We start from the raw sequence: 25,423 nt of genomic DNA on the forward strand, positions 1-25,423 counted from the left end.
TTAAAAAAATTATAAATTATTAAAATATTTATTTTTTTAAACAGTTTTTTTCACTGAGTTGATTTAAAGTTGTTCACATGAATATAATTATATAATTTATTAACCTGTTAATTTCTGTTCATTCTCATTTTAAGTTTTAGATTTTCATTTCACCATACACTCACTATAGATACATTTCAGACAACTTAAAATCAATTTAAGAGTCTGGTGTAAAACACCTAATATGTTGTTTATGTTGACATGTTTATTGGTAATTCGTATGGAGAAATCTGTTATTAAAAACCACACTTACACTTGAAGTTTGCTTGAATTTAAAACCTACTTCTTTGCATTTTAATTGCTACCTTAATTAAAATTCAAGAATTTAAAAGAATTCTTAATTCAGTGCTGTATTGAACCCTTAATAGGTGTAATACATTGGCTCTACCAACTCAGGAATCTTTATTCTTGTTTATAGTATTAGTGTTATACCTCAGATCTACTAATATCCATGCAATTTAAAAAAAAAAAAAAAAATTTACAAATAGCATTAATTGAGAGAAAGAACAGAGCCAGTTTCAACTAGATAAGTCTCAGGGCGTATGGGAACGCGGCAGTCAGAAGTCGCTGGAGATCTTATCACTCATTCGTTTCTATTCTGTCCCTCTCTTCCCACCTTTTTCTGAATGTGTGAGGGAGGCTGTGGTGTTGGTGAATTTGCATGTGTTTGGAAACAGTGAATGTAGGTGCTAGTTGGTGGTTTCTGTAGAGTTTTACTTGATGTGGGTGTGAAGAATGTAAATGTAATGATGTATGTAGAACATAAACCTAACAAAGAATTCATGCGTTCATGGTAAAATAAACAAAACTTACAGGTGCTGTTGGGCGTATAAAGGTTGAACTCTCAACCATTTCCATTTGAATTCAGATTGCCTCAAATTCTGATGTATTTATTGTATTTTTTTTTGTCATTTAAATGTATTTATTTGCTCATTTCATACTATGTATATTTGCAATGCTATGAGTGACAAAGAAACATGGCGTTATATGTAAATACAAAGACAAATCAAAACAGGAAATGACTTACAAAGGTACAACGTCTGTCAGATTCCAAATCAACTGAGAAAATATTTAAATATGATGAATTACCTTTCATTTGTGCAGCATTTCATTCACTGGATTTTTCCAAAATAGGCAGTGTCTAATTATTTAATTTATAAAGCATTTTCTTTTGAATTTCCAGGGAAAACATCACATGTTGTGTCTGTGGTTTAAAATGACTCCTACCATGATGTATAATTTGCCATACTGCATATGTGATGCCATATGCGATATTTGATTCTCTTATTTATTTTTTTATTTTTTTTTTAAATAAGGAGGTGAAAAAAGATGAGCCAAAGTCCAAAGAGGAGCCGAAGGAGGTGAAAGAAGAGACTCCGATACAGCGACGAGCATCAGGGAATGTGGCAAGCCTGGTGCAGAGAATCAGTACCTACGGCATCCCGGCAGGAGGAATTGGCTTACAACCCCATTCTCAACCCCGTGCCTCAAAAAAGAGTGCGTTTCTTTTTTTATTTCAAATTCTAACAGCTTTCAGCTCTTCCTTAAAGGGATAATTCACACAAAAATTAAAGTTCTGTCATTAAGTGCTCACCCTTATGTCGTTCCAAACCGTAAGACCTTCGTTCATCTTTGGAGCAGAAATTAGTATATTTTTGATGAAATCTGAGAGCTTTCTGACATTGCAGGGCCCTGACTCATGTCAAAGATGCATGTCAAAGACTGACACGGAAGAGAAGAAATTGTTGACTAAAAGTAGTTATTTCTGTTTGCACACAGCAAGCATTTTCGTAGCTTCATAAAATTGAGGTTGAACCACTGCTATCACATGGACTATCTTAATGATATCCTTACTACCTATCTGGGCTTTGAACATATCAGTTGCATTGCTGTGTATGCAGGTTCAGAAAGCTCTCAGATTTCATCAGCAATATCTTAAAGCGGTCATCAGATGCCCATTTTCCACAAGTTGATATGATTCTTTAGGATCTTAATGAAAAGTCTATAATATACTTTGGTTAAAAATTCTCAGTGGTAGTGTAAACAGCACCCTTTTTACCTTTCCAAAATCAAAAATCATCCCGTTCTGGTCGAGGCTGCTTTAAATGCAAAAGAGCTCTGCTCGCCCCGCCCCCACTTCTCTCTGTGGAGTGACGAGCCTGTTTACTTTAGCTGCATTTAGCCGCTAAACTTGCTAACTAGCACATTATTAGGAAAGGTGATCGCAAAGATTCATAAAAAAAAACCCTTATACACACTTCTGCTGTAAGTGAAGCTGGATCATGAATGATTCGCACGAACATAGACGGATATATGTAGATCTTAAGGCGCATTCCCTTCACAAACAAATGTAATCCACTGCATCTTCAGCGGCTCAGATGTCGGGAGTAAATGACGACCACTATGTTCATTATTACATACAGCAACACAACACTTCAAACGCTCAATTCTTGTCTAACCTACATCCCTGCTCTGGCATCGAAACATGGAGGTTGGACTGTTACAGCTGATCCGAGGTAAAACGCTCATGTCAGTCAACTATCGTGGGAGCGGCCTCTGTCGGTGTGACGCCACACAGCATGTAAAAGTAATCTTAGCATCCGATGACCCCTTTAATTTGTGCTCCGAAGGTGAACGAAACTCTTACGACTTTGGAACCACATGAGGAAAAGTAATTAATGACAGAATTTTTATTTTTGGGTGAACTGTCCCTTTAACATAGAGACATAAAATGTCCCTACTACCAGACAGACCACACATCTGTCTTTGTGACAGTTTTAGACTCAATAGCAGTAATGAGGCAGCCCACGCTTTGTAGCCGTTGATCAATAGTAGCCAATCAGAAACATGTTCTACCTGTAAATCATTTTGTGTGTTTGAGTTTGCTGACATCGGGATGACTGACATGTCTTTGGATGAAGGCAGTGTGGTTAGTAGATAGTAGTCCAATTCAGTCTAATGGAAATTAGCATCATGGTTAACATTTCTTACTGCATGATATTTTTTTGTTGTTGTTGTTGTAATGGTGTGTCATTGTGGTTGATTTTTATATAGTTTACCATAGTACAGCATATGGTAAAATCTTTTATTAACGGATTGGTCTTTGTTTTCATTGAATCATAGTTTAGCACAAAAAAGGTTTTGAAAATTACATTTTGGCCAGTAGTGGGCAGCAGTAGCTTTCTTACTGGCTCATAAAGCTTGTTTTCATTTCCTCTGTCTCAATCTTGAGTGTACAGCTGTCTCAGATTTTAGAGGAAGTCCGCTTGATCAACTGCAGCTGCTCAGGAACATTGTCACAGAACACGTAGCGATTATAATGCTGACCTACCTTCAAGGTTTCTGCTGAGCAAATCATCTGAAACAGTGATAACAGTGGAATGTAGTTGCGTTGACTCTCTTTCTCTGGGTTACTGTACAGGTTTATCACATTGTACCCTTGAGGAAATAATGTTCTGGGCCTTTTACTAAACTAAAGAGTGGTGGTACCATTGTACTGCTTTATTTCAATATACCATGATAATGAATTGTTACTATGTTCTAGGGCTATCACAATTCCTCGTTTCAATTTGAGTGCTTGATTCAAAAAGATGAAAAATCCTCGACTACAATTTGCCCTTGTCAAGTAACCGGCAAAATACCGGAAGTGGTGCATTCCACAGACAAGAATCCATGAAACGCAGTATTAGACCGTTTGCTTTGTCTGCGTGATATATTAAATTCATTTCAGAATCATAATAAAGCATAGTGCTATTGTGAATTCACAAGCCCTACGATTCAATTAAATAAATATATGCAATGCAGGATTAATATATGCGCTTTATTTACATGTGTGTAGGTCATATGCATCTCAGAGCTGCTCTGTTCACAGTAAATGTGGCTCCACACAAACTGTTAGCAATTACATGTGTGGAGTGTTTCAAACTCTATTTCTGCTTATTGTTGTAAGTTTGGGTTTATTATAACGTTCATCTGGGAACACAAAGTGCACCATTTCATCAGATTTGCGAGGTAAATCATTTACAAACCTATGCAAACACAGGAAAATGCATCAATATCTTTCTAAACATGCCAACTGTTCATTGCGATTTCAAAATAAAAACTCAAACCCTCACACTGAGTTTACACGTTTTGATGTCCACATATTCAAGAAATTGCAGTGGCTGTAGTATTTTTATTATAATGAAATGGAACATTTAATTCAAATAGACATTAAATGTTGTTTAGTCAATATTAAACACGGATTAGATTGCGCAGTTAAGTGTGAAAACAATTGTCAGGCCGTTGGCGCCTTCTGCAGGCATTGGATATAATGCATAATGTACATTACTTCTAATGTTTATAATACATTATGTATTTTCACAGTTTTGTTCAATGAAACCATGTGATTACTTGTTTTTGATACTTCATTTGAACCAATTATTATTGCCTCATTGGTATTATATATGCATTTTAAGAAATGGTACAGGCTGTTGTTTGCATAGGCCTATTTTTATTACCTTAACAGAATATGTAATTATCCAATTACTCAATTATTCGTCAGAATAATCGACCAATTACTCGATTACCAAAATAATCGTTAGTGACAGCCCTACTATATTCGCGTACCATGGTATCAACCTAATACTAGGTACACTACCATTCAGAAGTTTGGGGTCAGAAAAGTTTTTGTTTTGAAGAAATTAATACTTTTATTCAGCAAGAATTATTAAATTGATCAAAAGCATTAAATGGGTCAGCATTAAATTAAATAAAAGAGACAGTAATGGCATTTATAATGTTACAAAATATATATTTCAAATAATTATAATAATAAAGCTGTTTTTTTTAGTTGACATTTATCAAAGAATTCAGAAATTGATCATGGTTTACACAAAAATTAAGCAGCACAACAGCACTGATATTAGAATGATTTCTGAAGGATCGTTTGACACTGAAAACTGGAGTAATGGCTTCTGAAAATTCAGCTTTGCCATCACTGAAATAAATTACATTTTAAAATGTATTAAAGTAAAAAACGGTTTTATAAAAAATAATGTTTCACAATGTTATTGTATTTTTGATCAAACAATGCAGCCGTAAGTGAGCATGTAAGACAAAAAAAAATTAAAAAAACGATACATTTAAAAAATGTTTCAAAAAATTTATATTTATCAGAATTCTTTGAATATGAAGTTCAAAAGAACAGAATTTATATGAAATTGAAATCTTTTTTTTTTTTAAACATTTTAAATATTTTCTGTCACTTTCATTTTAGTGCATCATTGCTGAATAAAAGTATAAATTAAAAAAACAATAAAATCTTACTGATTCGAAATTTTCAACGGTAGTGTAATTGGTAAATAATTGCACATTTCTCCCAGTCCACAAGTAGTAGAAGGTCTAGAAGTTGAGAACATTTGTGACCCTGGACCACAAAACCAGTCTTAAGTCGCTGGGGTATATTTGTAGCAATAGGCAAAAATACATTGTATGGGTCAAAATTATTGATTTTTCTTCTATGCCAAAAATCATTAGGAATTAAGTAAAGATTATGTTTCATGAAGATATTTGGTAAAATTCCTACTGTAAATATATCAAAACCTAATTTTTGATTAGTAATATGCATTAGTAAGAGCTTCATTTGGACAACTTTAAAGGTGCTTTTTCTCAATATTTTGATTTTTTTTTTTTTTTTTTGCATCCTCAGATTACATATATTCAAATAGTCGTATCTCAGCCAAATATTGTCCTATCCTAACAAACAATACATCAATGGAAAGCTTGTTCATTCAGCTTTCACATGATGTATAAAGTTTAATTTCCAAAAATTGACCCTTATGACTGGTTTTGTGGTCCATGGTCACATTTCTCAGTTTAGTTTTTGAGTGACAGGTAACATGTCTACATTTGGGATGTAATATATAGCCAGTACAGTAATTTGCCATTGCGTTTTCTTTTTAAAGGGCACATGAATCATTTCAAGGACAGGGTGTGGTGTTTGTGTGTGAGTGTATGTGTGCATGCAAGTTTAATAAAGACTCTTCCTGATTGAGTTAGACTTTACTCACTGAGCCCTCTTTAGGTAGCTGTAGGAAATGTTCCTCCTGCAAACTGGCATTATTGGCTGAGCGTGTCAGGCCAGATCCAGAGTGACTTGTTGTGTCTTCATTACAGAGCCCAAGAAGCGTCAGTGCAGAGTCCTGTTTGAATACGTGCCTCAGAATGAAGATGAGCTGGAACTGAAGATTGGAGATATCATTGACATCACTGAGGAGGTCAGTAGCTTCAGCATTTGTATTTAATGTAACTGAATGCTTTTAAAATTGCATTGAATATACCCGTCTACATTTGTAGAAATCCACGCATGGCAAATGTTTTTTGATAGTTTTTTTGCATGCTGCAGTATGAGAACTGATGATAAAGTAGTGAGATGTTCCTTAATTTTCATTTCTTGTGAAATGAGAAATCTCTGTGTAATTTTTATTTATGATTTCATCTGTAACGTATGAAGATCAGTGGTTCTCCAGTGGTGGTTTGTGAACCCAAAGTGTTACTGTTTTGGTAGGGTTGCAGACAGGATAGAAAACAACAATATAAAATGCAAGTAAAAAAATTCAAGTAACCATATCACTGTAAATAGTTTGTAAATAAATAGAATTAAATAAATGGGCTAACATAGACTACATCATGTGTTGCGTATGTCAAAGACAGCATGTCTGATCAAACTCTACAGCATTGTGGTGTAGATTCATCTAACTAGCTAGTAGATGTTAACCAGATAAATGGACAAATGCCAACATGTACAGGTTGCTTGACATCTTCCTCATCTTTAAAAACAGAAGTAATGACAGATGCAAGACTACTTTATGCCAGACTACATTTAATATGGGTTCATTTTCTGTTTTCTTTTGTTTTTGGCTATTTAATTTTAAAGAGACGTTTAAAAAAAACACACCATAATGTTATATTTTTAAGCCTTTGCATTTTATAGGAGAGTTTTGTAGGGGAATTCTTGGTTTAAATAATTTTTCTGTTGTGTTGATTTGTCACTTGATGCCCAGTGTAAAATCTCCACCCTGAAGTGAAACCAGTTGAGACCCACTATCTTTGAAAATAAATGTTTGACTGGACAGTTCCTGAATTAGTGCTGACTGTGAGTGTTTTTTAGGTTGAGGAGGGCTGGTGGAGCGGAAGCATGAATGGGAAGTCTGGACTCTTTCCTTCCAACTTCGTCAAAGAAATAGATTCAACTGAAGACACAGAGACCAGCGACGTAACAGACGAGCCAGGTACAGCTCAGCTTATCTCGAAAAGGGCATGTCCTTACAAGAAAACACTCAACAGACACTTTTGTTGTTTTTTTTGTACGTTTAAGGGTGTGTGCGCGGCGTTTTTGAGATGTTAGATCTAGTCATGAATTTGCAGTTGATAACTTGTTTTTTTGGTTTTTTTGAGGCATTTTGCCAACTGAACCCAACTGAAAAATGTTGAATGAAATTCCATAAAGTGAACAAAGGTACTCCACTGTTCAAAAGTTTGGGGTTAGTAAGATGTTGTTCCAAACCCGTCAGACTTTCGTTAATCTTCAGAACACAAATGAACTTTTTTTTTAATAAAATGCAAGAGTTTTCTGGCCCTGCATAGACAGCAACGCAACTATCACATTCAAGGCCTAGAAAGGTAGTAAAGAGATCGTTAAAATAGTCCATGTGACATCAGTGGTTCAACCTTAAATTTATGAAGCCAAGGGTGTAAATTTCACCTAACAGTAACAGTAAACACAAAATTTCTCAAGAGCAATTTTGGAAGGGGACACAAATGTGTGTGTTATACCGGCACTGGAAAAATACCAGTATATATTTTATTTCAAACGGTTCGATACTATCATTTTGATCAATTCGGTATTTTATACGCTGCTGTTCCGAAGAAAAAAATATTTTAAATGGTAATAATATTTCACAGTATTACTGTTTTACTGTATTTTTGATCAAATAAATGCCTTCTTGATGGGCATTCAGACTTTTAAAAACGTTCAAAAATCTTGCCCAAAAACCCCAAACTGAGTGGTCGTTTAAATGTCCTCTTACTGGTTGCATAGTTTATTCTAAACCTGAAAGTGTGTGATAATGGAGGTTAACAGTATACATTGAGTAATAATGTCCTATACTGAATAATTATTTGGTGTTCATTTGAAGAAATAGTTCACCCAAAAAATTAAATGTCATGTTCCTCCAAATTCGTATGAATTTCTTTCTTCTCTGCAGACCAAAAGGAGAAATTGTAAAGAATTGTACATGTTGTACAGACTGAACAGTTTGTTTGAACAAATTATTCAAATTAGTTTTGCTTGATCAATCAGTTCTTCGACAGGAACAGATTCATAAGAACGATTCGTTCATAAATGGGACATAGCTACTTCTGTCATGAACTTTAATGTTTGCAGAAAAGTTAGGGAAGATATCAAGATTTTCAGTTCCAACTTTAAGGGGTCATGAACGGCCTTTTACTATCTGAGGTCTGAGGTCCACTTATAATGTTATCAAGATTATCCCCCCGCCATCAGAACACTCTTAAAATGGGCATGGTGGCTTGTGAACTCACAAGTAAACGCCGTTTACGCAACACTGCTATACTTGGCTAACAGTTTAACAGCCTACATCCTTCATAGATGGACACTTCTGTGATTTAGGTCAAAAAACTATTCAGTACATATCAAATGATCTGTAATAAAAGACAAAGCAATAGTGACCACAATAAAAACAGTTATAGTTGTGTAGTGCGACATTACTGTCAGATCCAATATAGTCAGCACAGCATCCTCTTTTAGTTTCAATCTTTATGAAAGTCCTGCATCAAAATGTTTTTAAACGAATCTGCCGTAAAATGAAGTAAACAAATACAGTAATACAGTCTGGAACTTCATTAAAAATAAAGTTCATCCACTCTTTCCTAACACTGGGATCAGAAGGAAAGCACTGTAAAGACTGTTCTTCCACAGTTTGGCACTGCACAGTGTCTTGTTTTATTCCGACCAATCTTTATCATTTGGTTTCTGCGTAGACCTGCGTTTACCTCTCATTGTTTATACTGTGTGCGTGAATCAGTGGGCCGGGATAAACAGGCAACAATGTAGAAGCAGACGTCAATCTTCTGCGTTTTTTGAGGCCGTGTTTAGCCACTATTACATCATAGAGTGGCACTTCCCACAACCTGTCGTTTTTGCAGACTGGCTTCAATATAAGCTGTTTTTACACTAGCAGGAAAGTTTTGAGTTCTGAAACTTACAAGATGTTTTTATAGTACAATGACCTCTTATATGTCAAAACCTCCAGGAATTTTGGTTTCTCAGTTCATGACCCCTTTAAATTTTGATCTGTTCCTTACACAAATGTATTGTATGACTTCAGCAAACCTGGTGTGTAGTGCAAAACTCCTATGGACCACTTTTATGAAAACTTTTGTAGTGCTTTTGTTTATGTGCATTCATAATATCAGTTGTTTCAACAATGTTTATACAGTTTACTGTGCATATGACAGACTTTTTTATCAAAACTTTGTAAAGCTTGTTGTGGCAGTGCTCAAACAGAAGTGTGTGTTCACAGATGGCAGAGATGAAGCATCTAGTCCTACGTCCCCCCACCAAGGCAACGGGGTCATGGCCCAACCGAAGAAGATCAAGGGCATTGGCTTTGGTGACATATTCAGAGAGGGCTCTGTAAAACTCAGAGTCTCTCAACGATTACCATCTGATAATGAGGAAAAGAAAGAAAAAGTAAGTGTTGTTCTGCACCAGACAATGTCTTCTTTTCCTTCCTCAAAGTCTTTTCTTCCTATAAACTGCAGGAGCAGTATCAATCGCAGTAACTGCAATAAACACTTCACATTAAGCAGAAAACTCAAAATGAGTACATTAAATGTGCCTACGTATTGTTATGTGCAAGATATCCCAGTATTGATGAAGTAGGAACACATAATAGTGCCTTATAAAATTATGTCATTGCCTTGGCTTGTATGAAAATCACTGCTGCCCATTCCCATAGCCATGAGCAATGGAGCGTTGAGGGGTAATTACATGTCTAACTGCTCTACAAGTTTTGCCAGTGATTGCTCAAGACTTTACCGTATAGGCAGACAGTCTCATGGTGAGACTTTCCTTTTTAGGAAATATGTCTCTATTTTTGGACTTATTTAGGGTGGCTGTTTTTTAAGGGTTCTTGTATGGACGACTACTTTTATTATCGTTTTTGCTCTGCTTGAGCTCTGACTGAGAGCAGAAAGTCCCTGTCTGTGCTTTTGTTACATGTGCAGACAGCTGGAAGGCTTTGCGCATTTTAGTTGCTAGACGTGTCAGTGACGTGTCTGTTGTGTTTATATTTCTAGAAGCTACATAACCTTTTGTTTGCTCTTAGTTTTATAGGCAGCTGTTTGCAACTTCAGTTTCATTCTTAAAGACAGCTTCAAATCAAGATGAACCTTTTTACATCCATTATGAATTCCCGGGTGGGCTTGATTCATCAGTGCACATTACTCAAAGGAAAAAAAAAGTCTTAAACTCATTAGAACATAATTTCCTTTAAAGTTTTTGGTAATGTAACCCATACTTTATTATTAACAATATAATATATAACTCAAAGGAATAGTTCGCCCCAAATTGAAAAGTTTATCATTATATTACGCATTAATTACTCACCCTCAAGTCGTTCCGAACGACCATTCAGTTTCTTTCTTATGTTGAATATAAAAGAAGAAATTTGAAGAATGCTGAAACAGTTTATGGTCCCTGTTGACTTTCGTAGTATTCCTTTCCCTACTATGGAGGTCAGCAGACACCAGCAACTGTTTGGTTCTTCAAAAATGTTTTTTTTTTTGTGTTCAACATAAGAAAGGAATGTATACAGGTTTGGAAAGATATGAGGGTGATTAAATGATGAGAATTTTAATTTTGGGGTGAACTATTCCTTTAAGGGTATTCAAACTGGGGTACAACTGAAGCTAAATTTTACACAATGAAACACTAAGAAATAAATCATGCAATGTACGTATAAAAAGTTTGTACCTTCCTTGGTGATTTAATTTATTTTTTTTTTTTATTGCTGCTGTTGTCTCAGTTGTTGTATAATGACATTTTCTGCTTTGTGCTTTGCAATGATGTTTTTGGTAGATATAAATCTAAATTGGTTAGTAGAGAAAATATTTGTCTAATATTCTGATATTGGTCAGAAAAATTAATGTTACATAATATTTCAAAATAATGTTTAATAAGTAGTTCAGTTATTTAATTTTGTGTATGCATTTGTGCATACAATGTTTTCTTCACTATTTTTAGGGGTTCAAGCGCATAGCGCTGAAACCCTATTGTAATTGTTAGAATGGTCACGGATCAGTGATCGCCAGGTGAAACTGATCATGCAGAATAAACCGTAAGTTGTAGAGACTTGAAACGTGGAGGGATGGTAGTACGCACAATGCCTACAATGTGACGAAGGCTTACCCCAGTCGGCTTGACGGGGGCGTTACAATTGCTCATAACACCTAAACCTTTTTAAAATTTTGCATTTTTTTAAAAAATATACTTTTGCAAGCTAGTCCTAGGTTTTCATCCGATCAGAACCAAACCAGTGCAGAAATATTCTCTGGAGTGAATATCAATAATTATCAAAAGAGCCTTGAACTTTGGACTTGTCGTTGTAAAGGGGCGCTAAAACGTTCGAAAGGCGCAGGGCCACTTTTAGTAAAATGCCTATAACTCCTGAACGGAATGAGATATCCCTGCCAAACTCAGAACATTTATGTAAGAGCTCTATCCGATATTCATATCATATGATAGAACTCCTCATTCCTGACAAATTTGCCTCTAGAACCACTGCTGTCAAATCGTTTGTTAAATGAAGATCTAAAAAACCTACTTTTGCAAACTAGTCCTAGGTTTTTCGCTCAGCCTGGAAGAAAACACTGCAGTACAATTCTCTGGACTCTCTCGGTCAATAATTATCAAAAAAAGTTAAAATTTACCCTTTTGGAAGCTATAACACGGTCGTTTAGAAAAGGGGCCTGTTCAACCACATCCTACATTTCCCCCTGAATTTTCTGTTTCACTTAATAGTACACTAACTTTCAAAAGAACTCTCAAATACTCATCAAGCCTGCGTTTATGTAATCAAAAATACAGTAAAAACAGTAAAACTGTGAAATTTTATTTCAATTAAAATAAATTTAGTTTAATTTAAGTAATTTATTCCTTTAGTAGCAAAGTTTAATTTTCAGGAGCCAGTACTCCAGTTTTCAGTGTCATATGATATTTTAGAAATCATACATTCAATCATTAATATGTTAATTTAGTATTTAAAAAGCATTTTTTTTATGATCAATAAATGATGCCCACCATGATCATTTTTTCTGGATACATTGATGAATAGAAAACCTATTGATCCTTAACTTTTAATTGTTAGTGTACATCATATTATATTTGTTTAATGTGCCACAAATTAACTTCCATGTAATGTTTTAAGTCTGTTATCGCTGTTTACAATATTAATACATTTAACCAATACTTACTCTCTCCCTTTTTGTCACATTTTGCATCCCATTATGTCATTCAGATCAGTTGAATCATCTCATATCAAAACCTCAGAGGCATTTATAACATGTCATCGTGTGATATGATGGTCAGAGGATTTACTAAATACTTATAGATTTCTTACTCTGTTTTGGGTTAAAAAAAAAAAAAAAAAAAAAAGACTAAATTCAGCATACACTCTCATTGAATCTGCATATATGTAACAGTGGATAAAATTTACCCAGCAATCCTTTCATCCAGGCATGGCTGACCTGTCTCAGAGTCTGTACCTTCCAGTGTGCAACTGCATGTGTTTGTGTGGCTGCCATGTCAGTAAATCCATTTGTGATTCTGCTTCATTTTAGCCAATTCCATCATTACCATCAGCCACAAAACCCACCCTTTTGAGCACTCCTGAACCCCCTAAAGGAGAAAAAGAAGCAGAGAGCAAAGGAAAAGGTGAGTTCATAGGAACGTTGACATGAAGCTGTTTGTGATAACCAAAGTACTGACAGGAGATTTATGGAAATACGCCAGACATGGATGGCTGATACTGAGTGCAGTGATTATGAGTGTCTGACATGAGTTTTCCTCCTCCTGGTTATTAGCTAAACCCAAATGATAGTTTAGTATGTCTTTCATTTAGTATTCAAAGTTGATTACACCTTGTGCTTTACTAATAAATGTCCACAAGAAGTTTTTAGTAGTAGTCTCCAGTAGCTACCTAAGACAAATCACGGTATGATTTGTAAGCCTTTTTTGTAATTTTTTTTTTTTTTTTTTTTTTTTTTTAACAGTAAAAGAATACTGCAAGGCCATATTCACCTATGAAGCAACTAACCAAGATGAGCTGGATTTAAAGGAGGGTGACATCATCCACGTACTGAGCAAGGTACGGACCAGGCTGAGCAAATGTCAACCCAACCACAGAGATCTCTAAATAAACAAAACATATTCAGGAAGCATTTTTAAGACAAAGCATCCATGATAGGAACATTACGCATGTAAGTTATGTAATGTGTAGTTACAGAAAAAAAGTATCTGTGAGATGACAAATATTGAACATCTGAAAACAAATAAAACAAGTTTGTGTCCAAAAAATCCTATTAAAATGTAATAATAAATCTGTACATTTTTAAAAGGTATTTTTAAATAAATTACATAGTAGTTACATTATTTTATATAAAAAAAGGGAAAGAGTTTTCTATTGCTGTAAATAATTACTGTTTTTTTGACTGATTTGCTGAATTTCTTTAAGGAAAAAAAACTTTAATTTACAAAATATGTGAATTTCTTTCAAATTATTTCCTTATCCGTTTGTAAGGTGCTTGGTTATTGAAGCCCGTTTCCGCCACTGAATAAAAGTTTTTAAAAAAAGGTAACTGCGACTTTCTCACAGTTCAGACTTTTTTTCTCACAATTGTGAGACATAAGCTTGCCATTCTGAGAAATGTGGTCAGAACTGGAAGATAAACTTTTTTTTTTTTTTTCAGAATTGCATGATATAAACTTGCAGTTGCGAGGAAAAGAAAAACTCAGAAAAAAGTTGCATTTCTGAGAAATAAAGTGAGGATTGTGAGATATAAACTCAAAACTGACTTTTTATCTTTATAACACCTAGTTGTGAGTTAAGTAAGAATTGTGAGATATAGACTTGCAATTCTGAAATAATCTTTTTTTCCCCTCAGAAGTGGACTTAACTCGCAATTGCGGGTTTATACCTCACAGTTCTGATTAAAAAAAGTTAGAACTGCAAGATACTATCTCACATTTGTGAGGAAAAAGTCAGATTGAGAACTGACTTTGTTTCTTGCAATTGCACGTTGATGTTGTATGATGGTCAGAGGATTTACTAAATACTTATAGATTTCTTACTCTGTTTCGGATAAAAAAAAAAACTAAATTCAGCATCTGCTCACTGAATTTGCATATGTAACCTGTTATAATTTACCTAGCAATCTTTCATCCAGTGAGTTTATATCACACAACTCTGAGAAAATGTCAGACTTGCTATTGTGAATTTGTATTACTGTAAGATGTAAACTTTCAATTGCGAGGAAGAAAAACAGAATTGTGAGATACAAAGTGACCTGCAATGACCTTTTATTTTTTTATTCAGTGGTGGAAGCGGGCTTCCATACTTGGTAAATTTTAAAAGTAATACTAAGCGAAATAATCACTTTTGTTAATCAGCCAAGTGGGCACTGTTATCAGTTAATGTTAATAATTTCTAAATAGCCAAATATCAGCAGGTTAATCAGCTTCGTGTTTTAATCACCTTTTAGATTTTTTTTGCAGTTCTCATTTATAGTTCTTTGTGAATATTCAGTCATAACACTGCGTATATGTGACCCTGGACCACAAAACCAGACATAAGGGTAGATTTTTTTTAAATTGAGATTAATTCCATTAATGTATGGTGATTGTATTGTTAGGAAAGGACAATATTTGGCCGAGATACAGCTATTTAAAAAAATCTGGAATTTGAGGGTGCAAAAAAAAAAAAAAAAATATTGAGAAAATTGCCTTTAAAGTTGTCTAAATGAAGTTCTTAGGAATGTGTATTACTAATCAAAAATTAAGTTTTAATATATTTGTGGTAGGAAATTTACAGAATATCTTGAATCATGATCTTGATATCTATGAATCATGATCTTGATCTCCTAATGATTTTTTGGCATCATTTTGACCCATACAATGTATTATTGACTGTTGCTACAAATATACCTCTGCTACTTATGACTGGTTTCATGGTCCAGGGTCACATCCAATAGTTGTACAATAATACAAAAGTAGTTTCATTTCTTGTAATGTAAATGTAATATATAATGTCACACTGCATGACACAGCTGTCAGTGCTTAATGTGTCAACTACTTACATGATTGGTAAATAAAATAGGAGTAATACTTTGAGCTTTGTTTAGCCATCAGAGAGCAATGCAAACCAGTTTTGGCATTTAAATGTGTGAACGTGTGAGCCTGTGAGCCAGTCACTTCTACCCTTTTCATTTAGGCCAACTAGTCTATATCCTGCACTGTAGTTTAGTCTGGTGTGTGAAAACACTACCTGACGCAAACAAGCTTAGGCAGTTAGTCCACATTTCTGCAAATTATGCCTGAGAGGTAGAGTCAATAGTGCATATTAGAATTACTTATTATACAGCGTAATTATATAAAAAGTGTTAACATCTGATGCATGGATTAAATCACTCTTACTAATGGTTTAAATGGGAAAAAAACACCCTAAGATGAAAATAGTCTTTGTTTACAAAAACCTGTATGAGCTGTCATGAAATTGTGGGTAATATAGAACTCTCAGATGCTGATTCTGATATGAAATTGTTTTACAGTGATCAGAAATAATAGGAGTTTTTGTAGTCTTTTGTAGAGTTTATATTTATGAAACTGTAGCTGTTGTATTTATACCAATGGCTTTTGTTCTGTTAGCAATCTAAGGATGTGCTTGCTTCATTTAAGACACGTGGACATCGTTTTCCCACAGTCAAGTAATGTTTGTCAAAAACCTTGAGCAGGAAGCAGATCAAAGTTGGAAATGTTTTATACATGAGCACCATCTAGTGGCAAGGGATATGTCTACATTTCCCATTCATAATGATGTGATTTAAGCTTTTGAGGTTTATTGTGTATTTTATGAAATGAGAAATTTATGTTCGGAGTGGTTGATGGTTTTGATGTTTTAGGACACAGGAGAGCCAGGCTGGTGGAGAGGAGAGGTCAGCGGCAGAGAGGGAGTTTTCCCAGACAACTTTGTAACTCCGATTGCTGAGACAGACAAAGAGGTAAATTTACATTTATGCAGCTTTTGATGTTTACCTTGGGAGCTGTCATTTTCTGAAAAGGAAATTGAGCCACACAATCAAATCTACTTTCGGAAATCGTAAACATTTACTTTTAAGCTATTATTAGTTGAAGTGAAGTCTTCTTAAAAAATAATCTCTAATCAAAAGTTCTTATTTTTTTCCTCTATACAGACACTCACATCCAAAGGCTCCATTAAACCATCTTCTAAACAGGAACCAGAGGAGGTAGGCAATGCTTATCCTCTTGTCAGAAAATTAATTATTGGAGTACACTTCATATTAAGTGAAAAATCAAAACGACTAGTTTTGAGGTCAGGACAGACAATATCAAGGGACAGACAATATCAAGTTAAGATTTGACTTTTTGGATTTTACTCTTGAGGATCTGAGCTTGAAAGAAGTGTTTAAATTAATAACAGGCCCGTATCATCACCGCATATTTCACAAACACAGCTTCATTTTAGCTTTGGGGTTTTCAAGTTTACCCTGAGGGTGTGTGTTTAACCACATTTTGGCAAACTGTGGAACAACAGATCCTTTTTATTGTGAGAAGCAGAATATTTGTTCAAAGCACCAGCTAGCAGAACAAACAGAGGGTTTGTGTGGGCAAAAGTTGTGCTCTGCCACGTCCATTTTCCAGAGGAATTCTGTAAAGCCTCATACCCCTCCACTGAATGAGGTCATGGGCTAATATGCTCCCAGCATAAGTGTTTTTCTTTTTTCTTTTTTTTTTTTTTTAACTCTTTTTATTCTCAACCTGATTGGTGAATGATTGTCTTTGTGCTGCTGCAGTGAGAATGTGATGAGCTGAAGCTCATGTGATGGCTTGTGGAGGTCAGGGAGCAGTTCATGAAAATGTGAAAGTGTTCATTCCTCGAACTGACTCCAAGGAGCCTATGATCAGTCCTTTATCCTATAAGCATTCTGTCAGATGATGAGACATTGATCTCAGCATTAGGAATGAAAGGGACAGAGGGCATTTACAGGAATGCAATTATAGTGCATTCGAATAAACAGTACCCAAGATGTGGTAGTACCACAATGTTGGGCATTTTAATCTATTACTATTTGTAATGCATTTATATGTGATTAGTATATTTGTTATTTTATGACAGTAGCAGCTGTCTGTATAACGTAATATGTAAATACATATTCCAGTGTTTAAACGCATCAGCTTCAGTGGTAAACTGAAGATTTTTTTTTTATTTTTACATTTGAACAAAAAGATCTGGTCTGCTGTTTGTCTATTTTTCTGTGTATGTCACAAGCGATTGAATATTAACCCCTTGGCCCTTGATTTTCAGGTATGTCTCTGATGTTGAGGGAGAGGAAATTGTTTTGGCTCTCTCTGGCCCCAAACAGATTTCTTCATAGATAGGGTTGGTTTGAGAAGGTCCCAGTATAATTTCTTCTAAATCGTGAACCGTTGAGGTTGCTTGAACTGTCTGTGACAGTAATTTAACCAAACTATGTGGCTATTCAGTGTAATTGCTGTAGTAAACAGCTGCATGTACACATTTATGCTGCATCTAGGTGTTCATTTACAAAGAAGTACCATTATAGAAATTTCTATAGAAATTTTTTCTTTTCTACATTTAATAAACATAAAGTAATGTATATAAATATAAAGTATAAAAACATTTTTCAGTTAAAATATTTTTTAATATATTTAAAAGTGCTATTTGTTTGACTTTTTTTTCCCCCTCCTGAACCATGAGACTTCCTTATTTTTAGTTAAACATAAATATGTTAACCAGCAGTGAGGGGAACAGGACTTTAAAAAGCTGTAGTTCCAAATTACTTGGCTTTTTTTAAACAACGTCTTGTTCATTTTTTTCCTGAATAGTTGGAGTGGCCATTTCTTTCCCTCCAGCCATATTTGGAATAGCCAGAAAACTATACTGACAAAGAAACATTGCCCATCCCTAGTACAAACTTTTATTGACAGGTTGTCTGCTGGTGTCTCTTTTTTTATTCTTATAAAACAGCAGATTTTCTTTTCCCCATGATGATATTCATAAACCTGCTCAAATTTGAATCCAGAAATAGTGGCATATGGTAAAACTGAACTTGTGAACTAAAACTTTAAATATAATGTCAGCATGAAATCAAAATTGACCCCGTTTATGTACTTAAAGGGATAGGTCAGCTAAAAATGAAAATTTCCCCATGATTTACTTATTCTAGGTGTATATGACTTTCTTCTTTCAGATGAGCACAATCAGAGTTATTATAAAAAATGTCCTGGCTCTTCTACACTTTATAATGAAAGTGAATGGCTGTTGAGATTTTTCCAATAAAGTGCATCCATCCATCATAAAAAGTACTCCACACAGCTCCCGGGGGTTAATAAAGGACTTCTGAATCAAAACGATGCATTTGTGCATTAAATATATCCATATTTAAAACTTTATAAACTGTAATCTCTAGCTTTCGCTAACTGTGGTACGCACGTTCACGAGAGAGTGGCGTTCCAGTGGCTTATGTCGTTATCCTCCTGCGTTTTTCCTTTAAAATCCTTGTTTTGAACTACAGCTGCAACGATTCCTCGATTATATTCAAGTATTTGATTTAAAAAAATCCTTCATTGCATTTTGCCCGTGTTGAGTAATCGGCAGAAGACCGGAAGTGGCGCACTCCACACACTAAAACGCATTCAAAAATCATAATAAAGCATAATGCTATTAAGAATTCACACATGCTACTATTTAATTAAATAAATATATGCCATGGAGGTTTAATATATGTGCTTTAATTATTAACATGCGTGTAGGTTACGTCCGTGCGTTTACACGTTTTGATGACCACATTCAAGAAATGACAGTGACTGTTGCTTTTCTATCGTAAAGAAATGGCCAAATATTAAAGATTAAGTGGACATTTGAATTAAATGTTGCTGAGTCGATATTAAACACGGATAATGTGCAATGAAGTGTAAAACAATCGTCAGGTCGTTGGTGCCCTCTGCAGGCATTTGTTGTAATACCTAACGTATATTAGCTCTATGGTTTACATTATTTAACAGTTTTGTTCAAAATGGTTTTGTTAAATCAATATGATTACTTGCCTCATTGCTATTATATATGTATTTTAAGTCATTTTAAAGGCTATTGTTCACTTAGGCTTAGGTTAATTTTTATTACTACAAAAAATTAATAATAATTACTTGATTAATTGTAAGAATAATTGACAGATAATCGTTAATGACATCCCTGTTTTGAACACATGCACTTGTGTTGTAGTGTGTAGTTATTTTAGATTAATTTTAGGCACCCGCTTGAACATTTTGCCTGGATATTTGTGGAAAATGGCCAGTTCTCATTAATTAAATTATGTATTTTTTTATTAATTTATTTTTTAAATGCCTTAGGGTGGTATGTTGATTAGGGGTTTAAATAATGAACTCGCTTTTTGTTCTTAAAGTGTGGCAGAACGCTTACACGATCATCTTAATCAGCATGCAGAATTGGTCATGCATAAGTTGTCATGCATAAGTGAATGAATGCTAAAATTCTGTACATGAAAGACCCACGTGCTACATGAAAGAAGTCATGCATGTACATGGTGTCCTCATCATAAATGATGCATATCTATGTAATTTGCAAATGTTTAAACTCTCTCTCCTGCTGTGATTATATGTGTTAAGTAAGGTGATTTATTCTGCTATTTATCACTGCAGCCCATTCATTGATATGTTGATATGTTGCAAGAGTCATCAAATCTTCCAGAGCCATCAAAAGGCGGCTGGGGGATTTCCAGCTTTAGCAATTTCATTTGTTTCAGTTTCTACTGATTTTGATTTGCTGAGCTTATCAGAAATTTCGTTATTCAGCCTCTAAGGGTTATGGGAACCTGAATTGCAAAGTTAAAGATCCTCCTTCTTGGCTTTTTTTCTGAATTAATGCATTTTTGGCGTTTACAAAGTATATTCAGCATAGCAATTTGAGAAAAAGGTTCATGTTATTTGTATTCTTATTTGTAGCAATAACCAAACATACATTGTATGGGTCAAAATTATCAATTTTTCTGTTATGCCAAAAATCATTCGGATATTAAGTAAAGATCATGTTCCATGAGGATATTTTGTACATTTACTACCGTAAATATATCAAAACTTTATTTTTGATTAATAATATGCATAGCTAAGAACTGCATTTGAACAACTTTAAAGGTGATTTTCTCAATATTTTGAGTTGTGTTTTTTTTTTTTTTTTGCACCCTCACATTCGAGATTTTAAATAGTTGCATCTCGGCCAAATATTGCCATACAATATATCAACCATACATCAATAGAAAGCTTATTTATTCAGCTTTCAGAAAATATGTGACCCTGGACCACAAAATCAGTCATAAGGGTACATTTTTCAAAATTGAGATTAATACACCTGAAAGCTGAAAAAAATAAGCTTTCCATTGAAAATATTCCAATATTTGGCCGAGATGCAACAATATCTGGAATCTGAGGGTGCAAAAAAATCTAAATATTGAGAAAATTACCTTTGAAGTTGTCCAAATGAAGTTCTTAGCAATGCATATTACTAATCAAAAATTGCTTTTTAGTAGGAAATTTACAAACTATCTTCATGGAATATGATCTTTACTTAATATCCTAATGATTTTTGGCATAAAATAAAAATCTATAATTTTGACCCATACAGTGTATTTTTGGCTATTGCTACAAATATACCCCAGCAACTTAAGACTGGGTTTGTGGTCCAGGGTCGCATATAAATCACAATTTCAAAAAATTGACCCTTATAATTTGCTTACTTTACCTAGTGCTGTCAAATGATTAATCGCGATTAATTGCAGCCAAAATAAAAGTTTTTATTTACATAATATATGTGTGTGTACTGTGTATATTTATTATGCATATATAAATACACACACGTACAGTATATATTTTGAAAATATTTACATATTTGCATGTAAATATTTGTATTCGTATAATTAATATTATATATAAATATATTTAATGTATAAACAGCATATTTTTCTTAAATACATCCATGCATGTGTGTGCATTTATATATACATATTAAATATACACAGCACACACACATATGTAAACAAAAACTTATTTTGGATCCGATTAATCGTTTGACAGCACTAAAATAATGCACATTGTTAAAGACCTTTACTTTGTCAATATATCATTTGTTTCCAGTTTTACCAGACCTAAGTTATTTATTTCCAGGTTTAAGTTAGATTTTAAATCACAGATTTGTTTTTTTTTTGTTGTTGTTGTTGTTTCTCCACAGAAGCCAAAGAAGCCCCCACCACCATCCAAAACCACAGGTATATCACATCTTTAACATGCTACTTAACAACTCACTGACTGCATGAATTTGATTACATTACTCTTCTCTTTTCAATTTAAGCTGCTGTGAGACCACTGAGGTATAAAAGCACTTGAAGTGTCAGCATACGTGTTCTGGTTGCTGAGTTTATGCTCAACGACTCAAGTATTTGATAAAAGCCGCAAAAGCCCTGTGATCGATTTAAAGGAACAGTTCACCCAAAAAAGGAAAATTGTCATCATTTACTCAGTCAAGTTGTTCCAAACCTTGTTTCTTCCGTTGAACACAGAAGAGACAGTTGCTGGTCCCCAAACTATGAAAGTCAATTTGTGACTGGCAGTTGTTTGGTTACCAACACTGACACAGTTTCTGTATTTGGGTGAACTGTGCCTTTAAAGCTCATTGTCATCAAACATCTTTCGCTTGTGTTTGCCTGCCAGCCACCTTCAAAATTCAAAACATGTTTGATTAGTAGCTACAGGCACCTGACATGATTTGATGGCCCTTGCTAGTGGTACTCGAAGGGAACATACCAATATGTCTGCGTCAGTGTGCGAGTAGATAATAACTGGTGCAAAATGGCATATTGATTTGAGCTGCTTCCCCTGTGGTTTTCAGAGAAGCATGCAGGTGTATGCTGAGAAGATTAGAGGTGATGCCAGCTAATTTGGCATATTCAATTATTACATTGAACACGGAGACCATGTGTGCCCACACGTTCATGACGGCGCATTGAAAATCATTTGCACACCTCTTGCTTAGTTCTTGATTTATTTTTAGCTCAACTTAACGATAGCGAGGATAGATTTTCACTATTTTGTAGTCGCTTATGTTTTAGGGGGAATTTCTTTACTTTGACTTTATTTTCATTGATCGCATAATTGTTTTTTAATGTGTTATATTTACCAGAGTGATATATGTTAATATTTAATTTATTTTTTATGTTTATTTTTATTTATTTAATATTTAATATAACTGCATCATTTAATTGCATTATTTAAAAATAAATGACAATAATTAATTTATTAATTAATAATTTAATTTTGATTTAATTTTATATTTAATAATACATTATTTAATTGATAGTATTTAATACATTTTTATTTTTATTTTTTATTTAATAAAACTGCATCATTTAATTACATTATTTAAAAATAAATTACAATAATTTAATTTTATTTTAACTTTTTAATATTTTTTTATTTAATATTTAATAAAATTGCCTCATTTAATTGCAGCATTTAAAAAGAAGTATTATTATTAATATTCATATTTTATAATAATATTTTATTTTGATTTAATTTACAATGTTTAATTAAATTTTTAGATTTATTTTATTTATTTTAATATTTAATACAATTGCATTATTTAAAAAGAAATTACAATAATTTGATTTCATTTTAACTCAATTAAGTTTTTTTTATTTATTTAATATTTAATAAAATTACATCATTTATTATTGCATTATTTAAGAAGAAATTACTATACTTTCATTTGATTTCATTTGAACTTTAATTAAATGTATTTATGTAATCTTCAATAAAATTGCATAATTTAATTGCATTATTTAAAAAGAAATTAAAATAATTAGATTTGATTTCATTGAAACTTTTTAATTACATTTTTATTTTTATATTTTATGTTTATTTATTTGATATTTAATACAATTGCATCATTTAATTGCATTGTTTAAAAATAAATTTTATTAATTTGATTTGATTTAATTTAACTATTTTATTTTATTTTATTGTTTATATATATATATATATATATATATATATATATATATATATAGCTATAATATATACAGCTATAATAATACTCCATGCAGCTATAAATTCATAAAACCAATTGCTGGAAAACCAAAGTTTTTTAAACCAGCTATGTAACTTTATTTTATCACATTTACATTTAATGTGATACATGAACGTCACTGAAATATTAAGGTTTGTAAGATATTTAATATTATGTTCATGTTCAAATGGAGTAATAATTAGTACATAGTAAATTGGATAGGAGTCCAGTTGATCAAAACTGGAAAATATCAGATGTTAAAGTTAAGACTGAGTAGTTTAGAGTGGCAGGGACAAAATCATGTGATCTGGCAGTGCAGATGTAGAGTCAGATAATGTAGCTGAAATGGTTGTCAGTCCCTCACAGCTTTTGTCTGCAAAACATGCAAACAAAAAAGCGGATGTTGTTACGCATCAAAGGGCACCACATCATCCCAACTGCTTTAAAGACGGCTTGCATAGAGGGTTGCAAAGATTTGGTCTGTCTCTCCAACCCACACAGGAAATGCAAGTCATTGACTGTATGTTTCCTATTCTCTTCAAGCGTCTATCTAAGAAGTCACATTGTTCTTTTATCTGCTGTGTCTAGAGCTTTTCTTTAGTGTAGTACCTAAAAAAATCATATTTACTCAATCAATATGCTTCGTTTCTCAGTCTTGAAACCAGAGGCCCCCAGTGTGGACAAGAAGCAACCGCAGTCACGACCTGAAGATAAAGGTAAGAGAGGGTTCTCTTCCCAGTTGTTGTTATACCACAAACTCTACTTGCCGACTGTGGTGAAACGCAATGTCTTGAAGAATGAAAAAGAAGAAAGTTCTGTGTACAAATGTAGTTCTTCATTGGTTGAAATGAAATGACTAATATCTGTTAATATCTGAAATGACTAATTAAGACAGGGTCCAGGTTTACCATCTTTTTTTTTTATTATTAATTCACTTGCTAAGCGCTTTTTAAGAGACTTTTTAAAGGAAAATCTTTCTTGCTTATTTACACATGGTTTCAATCAGGAACTGTAGCAATGCTGTCATTTCACTTTTACACCTAATCTTCACAACAGATAAGCACTGCGTCACAATGCAACTAGATTGCTGAAGCCATAAGCTTTGAGCACAGCTAGAACCTCACAATGCAGACATCTTTGATAATTTTGATAATTGATTAATTATAGATTAACTAATTGGATTCTGTTAGAAGTTTGTATTATTATTATCATTTTACACACTACCGTTCAAAAGTTTGGGTCAGTATGATTTTTTTTTTTTTTTTTTTTTTTTTTTTTTTTTAAATGAATAATTTATTAATTTTTTTATTTATTCAATAGTTATTTTTAAAATAATTTTGTTTAGCAAGAATGTATTTAACTGACCTCAAGTGACCATAAAGACATTTATGTTAAAAAAAAAAATTCAAAGAAAAGCTAAAAGATTTTTTTAAAAATCTTTAAAAATGTATCATAGCTTGCACAAAAAAAATTGTTTTCAACATTGATAATAATGATTAAAAAAAAACACCAAATTGATTTATTACAATGATTTCTAAAGGATGATGTAACACTTAAGACAGAAGTAATGACTGATAAAATTTCAGCTTTACCATCAGAGAAATAAATATTATATTTTAAAATTATTAAAATAGAAAACAGCGATTTTAAATTGTAATTATATTTCAAAAAATTAGTTTTCACTGTATTTTTAAGCAAATATATGCAGTCTTGGTGAGAATAAGAGACTTCTTTCAAAAACGTTAAAAATCTTACTGACATAAACCTTTAAACGGCACCGTAATAATGTTACACAGTTTTATAATAAAGGTTGTACGCACAAAATGCCGTTTAACTTTTACTTCAGCTAGTCTTGACAGTTTTAAATAGCAGTTGATCTGCATAGTCTGGGCCCTGTTGTCAATTTTCAAAATTAATATTTTCATATTGTT

The 25,423-nt window shown here is 33.3% G+C and overlaps 1 protein-coding gene across 1 annotated transcript in view; it reads left to right on the top strand.

Moving 5' to 3' along the window:
• cd2ap (CD2-associated protein) overlaps positions 1 to 25,423 on the top strand; it is a 52,067-nt gene that overhangs the window by 14,041 nt on the left and 12,603 nt on the right. Inside the window, exons 3-12 of the mRNA XM_051138696.1 lie at positions 1,356 to 1,536; positions 6,196 to 6,296; positions 7,190 to 7,310; positions 9,624 to 9,793; positions 12,943 to 13,036; positions 13,375 to 13,469; positions 16,279 to 16,377; positions 16,570 to 16,623; positions 21,660 to 21,696; positions 24,146 to 24,208. Of these exons, the coding sequence (XP_050994653.1) occupies positions 1,356 to 1,536; positions 6,196 to 6,296; positions 7,190 to 7,310; positions 9,624 to 9,793; positions 12,943 to 13,036; positions 13,375 to 13,469; positions 16,279 to 16,377; positions 16,570 to 16,623; positions 21,660 to 21,696; positions 24,146 to 24,208 (1,015 nt within the window). The remainder of the gene's footprint in view (positions 1 to 1,355; positions 1,537 to 6,195; positions 6,297 to 7,189; positions 7,311 to 9,623; positions 9,794 to 12,942; positions 13,037 to 13,374; positions 13,470 to 16,278; positions 16,378 to 16,569; positions 16,624 to 21,659; positions 21,697 to 24,145; positions 24,209 to 25,423) is intronic.

The sequence above is a fragment of the Labeo rohita genome, chromosome 20 (assembly GCF_022985175.1).
Source record: "Labeo rohita strain BAU-BD-2019 chromosome 20, IGBB_LRoh.1.0, whole genome shotgun sequence".
Lineage (NCBI taxonomy): Eukaryota > Metazoa > Chordata > Actinopteri > Cypriniformes > Cyprinidae > Labeo > Labeo rohita.